Source organism: Bacillus rossius, chromosome 7 (assembly GCF_032445375.1).
Source record: "Bacillus rossius redtenbacheri isolate Brsri chromosome 7, Brsri_v3, whole genome shotgun sequence".
Classification (NCBI taxonomy): Eukaryota; Metazoa; Arthropoda; class Insecta; order Phasmatodea; family Bacillidae; genus Bacillus; species Bacillus rossius.
This window is the reverse complement of record NC_086335.1, coordinates 72,438,770-72,448,212: the sequence shown is the minus strand read 5'-3', so window position 1 is coordinate 72,448,212 and position 9,443 is coordinate 72,438,770. Positions and strand designations below refer to the sequence as shown.

Here is a 9,443-nt window from a genome sequence, read left to right as displayed (position 1 = left end):
CACGGTGTTGTGTGTATTGGACGTCCCTTGGGACCCGAAGTCTGCAAAGGCAGGTGAGTGTCAGCGAGCCGGAAACTGCGGGACACCCTGTAGCTTGTTGTTGGTATCGTGGCGTGCGCGAGTTCCCACACAATGGAATAATCTATGCTCTCGTCAGACAAATACCAGTCTTTATTGTCTGTCTGTGGAGTTTGTTTATAAACAAGAGTTCGGCGATAGGCGCGTATGGACAAAAAAGTTGAAAATACTTCATTTTTTCTATCAAACGTTCGTCTCGGCGGAAAGATAACGACTAGAAGTTGTCTTCCTTGTTGTACCGCCACTGTGAGTTAGCACGAGCTTTGAGCAGCAGTTTTTAGCCGCCGCCTCAGTCCTGCTCCGAGCTGTTAGGCTGGTGCTTCACTCGGGGAAACACGGCGTCGGTTGTGTCGCTGTAGGTGTCTTTTATATTGGTTTCGTAACACGTGCAGGAACTGTTCGTCTGTGGTCGTTAATGTAACCTGTACATCCTCGACTTCAAGATCAAGAAGTGCATGTGCTCAGCTGACAGGTAACACGTAGACAGATCGGTTCAGCACATGAATGACTGAATGTGTCAAATACTACACTCTCTGTTTACTCCACAAAATGGACTGTGAAATTTACATTTCTTTGTGGTACTTTTATGTACTGTGTATATTTGTACTTGTAATTTATTTTTAATATGAAGGAATAATAGCAACCCCTATTAGAAACCGAGCCACCATATTTGATTTAAATACTGGCCACTAGGAGCACTAGTGTCGCGGAGTGCAAGCGTCGTCTGCTATAAGGCTCTGCTGCCATCTTGGTTGTCAATACGTAGTGCTAGTGTCAGGTAGTGTACACATCGTCCGCTAGTATTCGCTGCCACTATATTGTGTTTTTACCCACTAGAGTGCAGTAGTGCAAATTTTCAGATCGTCAGATGTCTTAGCATCCGCCAACTGGTCGAACATCTTGTCCGCCATATTCAAAATTTGTAATTATAACCTAGAGATTCTGAAAAATCTAAAAATCATCAAAAAAAATCACCCTTTGACAAAGTGATTGATTTAATCATTTTCAGTCTTTGTTTCTATCCTTAGTCAATTCAAAACCTGTAGTTTAAGACTAAAAATAAATATTTACAAAAATATGGGGGAAAGTCCCAATCACTGCCCTAATTCTTTAACTAAGCCCCTAGTCAGCTGGCGAGGTCATATTTGCAGCCATATAAAAATCTGTAACAATAATCTAAAAATATTGAAAAAAATCCTAAAAATTATTAAGTAATTAAATTATTTATATATTGATAGACTCAATGATTTTCCGTATTTGGTTGTAGCATTGGTCCGTGTTAACATTAATTAAAATTGAATGTCATTATTTAAATTATTTGACGAGTTTATTAATAATCATTACTACGAAAAATTACTCTATAAAAGACAACTGTTCGACTTAATAAATATGTTACTATATAAAATTATGCCTTCCAGGGAGGATGTATTCAATGCACCAAATATTACTAAAGTATCAACTTCAAGCATATATGTCAAGCGTCTCCAAACCATTAGTTCTTCTTTGTCGATACTAAATATGGAATACGTCCAAATAAAAACCAATAACAAGCATATAGAATTAGTATCTCCGAACCACAACGCCATATTTGTCGATATTTGGAGTGCCTTTCAACCTAGAATGTCCAATGTCATGCATATTGGCCAAATTTATCCGAACCACGAGGATACCGCTTCGATACTTAAAAAACTTTTCAAACAAATATGGCCCTAATTTAAAAAAAAAGACAAATTCTCCAAACTGCCAGACAAACGGTATGGAGATAACCTGTTACAAGCATATAGATCAACTAACTAAGCATGTTGTATGATTCCCATAGAACTGAGAATCCTGAAAAGGGTTAAACGCTTACTCAAAGACCAAGAGATGATGAACCATTAAATTTTCAGTCCGTGCAAAAACTGGTGCGAATCAAGGTACTTATAAGAATAATTACTTTTAAAGAAACAAATTAAAACAATTAAGTAAATCAATAGATACAATAAACAAAATTTTAATAATGATCCCCCTCTCCAAAAACCAACAAAAAAAGTGTACAAACGTAATTCTACCGTAATACTTCCAAAGTATACTCAGTGGCACCACACATACAAAAATAACCACAAAGATTGAATTGGAGAAGCCTACAGGTCCCTAGAGGGTATGTTGCTGGCTTCAGGGCTGCAGGCGCCATGTGGCGCCCCTGGGGGTCGCACTGCTGGCTGGTGGCAGCACTGCTGTTCGCGGGGATACAGCGCAGCCTCGTGGAAGATCCTGTGCTAGGTGAGTCCTCTGCTCCGTGCCTCGCCAGTGAACAACAGAGACGCATCAAGGACCAATGTGCTGGTGAAAGTTACTGCTTTATTTTCGCAAACACTCTCCACCTAGACCGGGTTTTTCTACGTGCAATCAGCGACGCATCTGTCGCGCGAACTTTCGACGAGGGAAATCTCTCTGCTAAGAGTGTCGCGTGTCCGCAAGGATGTTGCGGAACGAGAGAGACTGCGTCGCTCACAATCCCTCTGTGGTTCAGCGCCGCCTCCCATCCGAGTGACTGTACTGTTGTAGCAGTGTCTCAATAACCCGGCTAGCCACATGACTGTACTGTTGTAGCAGTGTCTCAATAACTCGGCTAGACACATGACTGTACTGTTGTAGGGGTGTCTCAATATACCCGGCTAGACACATGACTGTACTGTTGTAGCAGTGTCTCAATAACCCGGCTAGCCACATGACTGTACTGTTGTAGCAGTGTCTCAATAACCCGGCTAGCCACATGACTGTACTGTTGTAGCAGTGTCTCAATAACCCGGCTAGACACATGACTGTACTGTTGTAGCAGTGTCTCAATAACCCGGCTAGCCACATGACTGTACTGTTGTAGCAGTGTCTCAATAACCCGGCTAGCCACATGACTGTACTGTTGTAGCAGTGTCTCAATAACCCGGCTAGACACATGACTGTACTGTTGTAGCAGTATCTCAAGCACCCGGCTAGCCACATGACTGTACTGTTGTAGCAGTGTCTCAATAACCCGGCTAGCCACATGACTGTACTGTTGTAGCAGTGTCTCAATAACCCGGCTAGCCACATGACTGTACTGTTGTAGCAGTGTCTCAATAACCCGGCTAGCCACATGACTGTACTGTTGTAGCAGTATCTCAAGCACCCGGCTAGACACATGACTGTACTGTTGTAGCAGTGTCTCAATAACCCGGCTAGCCACATGACTGTACTGTTGTAGCAGTATCTCAAGCACCCGGCTAGACACATGACTGTACTGTTGTAGCAGTGTCTCAATAACCCGGCTAGCCACATGACTGTACAGTTGTAGCAGTGTCTCAATAACCCGGCTAGCCACATGACTGTACTGTTGTAGCAGTGTCTCAATAACCCGGCTAGCCACATGACTGTACTGTTGTAGCAGTGTCTCAATAACCCGGCTAGACACATGACTGTACTGTTGTAGCAGTATCACAAGCACCCGGCTAGCCAAATGACTTTACTGTTGTAGCAGTGTCTCAACAACCCGGCTAGCCACATGACTGTACTGTTGTAGCAGTGTCTCAATAACCCGGCTAGACACATGACTGTACTGTTGTAGCAGTATCTCAAGCACCCGGCTAACCAAATGACTTTACTGTTGTAGCAGTGTCTCAATAACCCGGCTAGCCACATGACTGTACTGTTGTAGCAGTGTCTCAATAACCCGGCTAGCCACATGACTGTACTGTTGTAGCAGTAACTCAATAACCCGGCTAGACACATGACTGTACTGTTGTAGCAGTATCTCAAGCACCCGGCTAGACACATGACTGTACTGTTGTAGCAGTGTCTCAATAACCCGGCTAGCCACATGACTGTACTGTTGTAGCAGTGTCTCAATAACCCGGCTAGCCACATGACTGTACTGTTGTAGCAGTGTCTCAATAACCCGGCTAGCCACATGACTGTACTGTTGTAGCAGTATCTCAAGCACCCGGCTAGACACATGACTGTACTGTTGTAGCAGTGTCTCAATAACCCGGCTAGCCACATGACTGTACTGTTGTAGCAGTGTCTCAATAACCCGGCTAGCCACATGACTGTACTGTTGTAGCAGTGTCTCAATAACCCGGCTAGCCACATGACTGTACTGTTGTAGCAGTGTCTCAATAACCCGGCTAGCCACATGACTGTACTGTTGTAGCAGTGTCTCAATAACCCGGCTAGCCACATGTCTGTACTGTTGTAGCAGTGTCTCAATAACCCGGCTAGCCACATGACTGTACTGTTGTAGCAGTGTCTCAATAACCCGGCTAGACACATTGTCTCATGAACCCGGCTAGACACATGACTGTACTGTTGTAGGGGTGTCTCAATATACCTGGCTAGCCACATGACTGTACTGTTGTAGCAGTGTCTCAAGAACCCAGCTAGCCACTTGACTGTACTGTTGTAGCAGTGTCTCATGAACCCCTCTGACTACCCATGTGGATACATAACCACTACCTTTGCATCTTAAATAAGAATAATGATTTAGTATACAGATTGTTAACTAATTACAACAATCGTTCGGGGCTGCCATTATTTGCCCCGAAATGAACTAAAATTTAGCAGTTTAATGAGTTTTTTGACTAATTGAAATTGCTTTGGGTACCTACGTAAACAAATGTAGTTTTTAATTGATATAAATTGCTGCATCACTTCTAGACATAGAATATATTTCTATACTGCTATATTTTAATTGAAATGTGGAACAACTGTGGCAATGGCCGCCCCGATGTATATCCTTATATTTGTCATTATACTATTAGGTGGGTGAATATGTATAGTACCTATACTTGATATTATCGCTGTGTCTACATCTACGTGAAACAAATAGGTACATAAAGGTAGGAAGCATTGAGAAACGTCATAATTAGTTGTTTATATGACAGACTTCGCGACAAATCCATCCTTTTTTTAAATGCTTTTTTTTTTATTTTTCGTTACTTACTTCCTTTTAGTCGGGATTTAAAAAAAAATGTTTTTAATCTTTTTTCGATTTCAGTGTTTACATCCGTCGTGGTTTTTTCAAAATTTTTAATTTTGCTTTTTATTTTTAAATTTTTAGAGAATTCCTACGTTACTGCCTAAATGACTGTATATTAGTCTGTCCTTCTGTATGTTTGGTGTTTTACAAAATATTATGCCCCAAAATTTTACGGCCTTACTGCATCCTTTTGTTATTTTTTTTTTATTGTACGCCGTGTGGCCGACACCGATTTGTTGAGAGTGATGTTTTTAATTGCGATATCTTTTAAGATGTCGTAAACCACAGCTTTTTTATATTGCCGTGTAAGAATAAATTATTGTAGGAATAACGTAATAACAATTAATAATAATAGAGCTCTACCGATTCACATAATTTTGCCGATATGCCAGTACAATAGTTGCCGATTATCCGATTTCAAACCGATATCGGAGAAAACACATTTTGTTTTAAAAAAAAATTAATTTTACTAGATTGCCCAAAATTACTCATTCTAAGAAAAGCATGCAGTGTAAAAGCGCATGTATTTTAGTTTACAAACTGAACATAACCTCTCTGTTTTAACTCGTATTTTTAGCTTGTTTTCCTTTGTTTGTTCACTGTTAGTTGCATATTTGAACATAAATTACTAGCTACGTGCCTCCACAAAGTTTCCGACGATGTCCTTCTGCTTTATCATCAGACCCTCAGCAGTTCATATACAGAAGCTCTGGCGAGTTAACACCATAACACTTATCTAAGAACCATCACCGATGAATCGCAAACCTTTTACAGAAAACCGTATCTAAATCGGTCAAATTGTTTTGAAGCTAGATGGGAACATTCGTTTTTTTGTACACACAAGCAACTTCTCACCCTAAAAGCATACACCTTTTCCATTCTGTCGTGGGTAAAAAAAACATGCATAACTAAAACACTTAATAAATAATTTTCACGCTCCCTTAAAATATACAGCATACAAACCTACCAGGCCTATTTAATTAGCAAAGGTGTACCATTATAGTCCTGTTAGTTAAACCATATATTCAGTTGTAAACTTACATTTAGTGCACATATTCACATATTTGTTTAGACTTTCCATATTAATTGGGAAGCTAGAATAATGAAAACTATAATTCTTATTGCCTTTGTATGTGCCAAAGGGATTGCCAAATTCAATGATTCCAGCTGTGCATTAAGCAAAAACTTAATTTAGAATAATTTAATTATACCATATACATATCTACATATAAAACTTGACGTGGAAGATTGATGGCTATGTGTTTTCAAGGGAATTCTAGGTCAAGTTTTATGGCGTACTTGGGAGCGAAGATTCTAATTGGAATTTTACTGGATGGCATAACCCCCTACGGGAGGTTGGTTACAAGTTGAAGTCTAAATAATATTCTGATTGGGTCTAAAATCTTCTAGGCATATGTGTTTGTGGGTGATGCCCCCAACGAGCGAAAGCAAGTCTTTCTATTGTAATAAATGCATTTGTATAAATACAAATAGGTACTTATTGAATAAACACATCTGTAATTACAATGACATAAATTACAAGAATACTGGCGACAAATTCAGCAGAGAAACTGCTATCTCTCCTTATCCGAGATGTCGTAGGGAAGCTCACCAGTGGTGCAGTGGTGCGGTGGTGCGGTGGTGCAGTGGTGCGGTGGTGCGGTGTTGCAGTGGTGCGCTGGTGCGGTGTTGCAGGTGCTGGCGGCGGCGCAGCGCTGGAGGCTACTCGCTGGGCCGTGGCTCGCCTGACTGGGGCCAGGCAGCTACTCGCTCACTCGCTCGCCAACAGCACTCGCTTCTTCGGCCAGTTGCGTGAGTACCCGGGCCGGGACAGTTGTACTTGAAGGCCATGTGATATTCATTAAACCTCTTCGGCCGCTCTTCAAGTGCTCTATGAACGAGACTATTGCGAGCACATTGATATCAACACTGCCGGACATGTTATTCCTTCCTGTGAGTAAGTATTTAAAACATTCAACTATTTAAGCTATCCAGTCATGGTGTTTTAACTGTCCGTGCTTCCCTGCCAAACAGCAAATAATGTATAGTGTATATCTGGGGGGAAATCTTGCAGCTGAACACAAATTGCAATGCTTACATCCGAATTTCTTTCCTGGACATGGCTATGGGATATCTGGCATCATTCCACAAAAATACTGATCTTTTTTTTAATTATATGTCTTAAGGTGCATTAAGGGTTCAATTTTAAAATGTAACAGAAACAGAAACAACTGTGCACCTAAGGATGGATGTTTAGCATGATGAAGTTTATAATGCGCACATTCACATGAGTCAAAGTCGTCCAGATAGCCGATGTTTGTGGTGACACTAATCTGTAGGGAAATTTTCACTTTAAAGAACATTGTGGAAAGTAGCACATGCTTATTTAAAAAAAAATCTCAAAGGAAAATAAAAAATATATATATATAGTTGTGAGAGCCTTCTGAAGTGGACGGGCTGTATTCACTGCCACCGAAGGGACGGGCTTTGTAATTGCCGTGTGACTCCGGAAGGTATGAGTGCGCCGGTTGAAAACGAGGGTTGCCAGGCGGGGCACACGCCGCGCCTGGGAGAAAGAGAGAGCCGTGACCGCTCTTGGCGCTACTGACCTGGATACCTGGTGCCTGTTGCCCGGGTACTTTCCCTGTCTCCCCTCCCCTTCTAGAGGCCCGAGTCTTGTTTACATGCAGTTTGCTGGGAGCACGCTCGACTAAACTATTTCCACGTCGAAACATCTAACTAAAATGTTTCACGTTTGAATTGAAAGGTACTGAAACTGCACTGTTAAAAATGTTCACCTTAAATTTACGAAAAACGCTGTTTACAAATTGTTCAGGGATCTGCGTAAATTTACGGTCATCTTCGTAAGTTACGGGTACCGATTTCACTTGCATTGAACATAAATTCACAAGAATAATCACGGTATACCCTCCCCCCCTCCAACAAAAAATAAACATTAAAAAACTTGGCTTACTCAAAAACAAGAAAGCCCTTCTTCCTTACACTTGTCCGTTTACCTTGTTGGCAGCGGAGCACGTGACTAGGAAGTCTGAATACTGCGTACTTTGTACGAAGATACAGTTATCTGAAATTACGGAAAACTCTCCGTTAATTTAAGGCAACTTCTTCGTTGAAAAGTCCATAAATGTAGTGTATTTTTAACAGAGTGGGTACATTCTATTATGCACGGATCAGGAGATCAATGGCTGCAATCATTGCATGTGCATGTTCTCATAATGGCAATACCAGTGTTTTGACGGTGACGTGCGGGGGGGAAGAGCAGACTTGCCAGAAGTGTTCGTGTCGCCACTCGCAGGAGACCAAGCCGAGTGCGACCTGACGGTACTTTGGCCGCACGACAGTGTCATGAGTAGGAGACACCCATCCTGCGCTGACAGGACCGACTGCCAGCCAATGCCTTCAACACTAACGATACCCAACAGCTCCAAGACTGTGGAAACCTGGCGTTGTTGTCGCCGCAGTCCGATAGGGGGCAGATGGTATGCCCAGTAAGGACAATGTTTAATACTTATGGTATCAACATTATTTCAACGAAGATAACTTTCTTTTCTCCTGGAAAATTTTAAATTTCATAATTATACAGAGTTATAGAGGAAATACAACGACATTGCTTCAAAATATCTAAATATGAGTTAGTCATGTCTGATACTCGGAATATATAAATAAAATTTAACAATTTATGAAGAAAAAAAATTGTTTATAGTTTCACCTGTTGCCGCTAGGTTATTTTTCAAACCCCCGCCTGTATTGTTAGCAAAGCACTGCCTCGTATTATAATTGGTGCTAGGTAAGGCTCGAGCAGCCAATAGCCGAGGAGTGCGTCTGTCGACTAACGGTCGCAAAGACGGTAGCTGACGTCACAGTCACAGTAAACTGCAAGAGTAGTGACATCCCAGCGCCGGCTTCGGAGCTGCTGGTGACGCAAGCATCCAAGCTCGTGCTAGAAGTAACCATTTACTTCATCTTTACTTGTACTGGTTTTATGATATTATGGCGAAGAAGAAAATATCGTAAGGAGTTCAACGAAATTTTCTTCCAATCAATGTGCATTTCTAAATTGTTAGGAGTGTGCCCAATGCAGTGTTAATGCGAGGTATATGGATTCCCAGCGCGCCTTGGATTACAGCTGGAATATGTATTTGAACCATTTAGTGAGACAGAGAAAGTAAGAGAAAGAGAGGGAGGAAGAAGATAGGAAAAGGGAGAAGAAGGACGGAAGAACGAGAGGCGATCCCGGAACACACGTCCGCGGAGGACAGTTTGGGAAGCGAGTTAAGCCCGCAATACGCGAGGAGCGTCGCGCAATCACAAGAACGGCAATTGTGTTGTGGGAAGGCATTCATGTCCGTCC

General features: G+C 41.8%; 1 protein-coding gene across 2 annotated transcripts in view; it reads left to right on the top strand.

Moving 5' to 3' along the window:
- Positions 1-332: 332 nt before the first annotated feature.
- The window catches only part of LOC134534384 (serine proteinase stubble-like), a 47,650-nt gene continuing 38,539 nt past the window's right edge, over positions 333-9,443 (top strand). Inside the window, exons 1-3 of one of the 2 annotated variants that reach the window (XM_063372846.1) lie at positions 333-550; positions 2,237-2,340; positions 6,767-6,883. In XM_063372846.1, coding sequence (XP_063228916.1) covers positions 534-550; positions 2,237-2,340; positions 6,767-6,883 — 238 coding nt within the window. In that variant the 5' untranslated portion in view covers positions 333-533. The remainder of the gene's footprint in view (positions 551-2,236; positions 2,341-6,766; positions 6,884-9,443) is intronic. The other variant, XM_063372845.1, reaches the window with a different exon arrangement.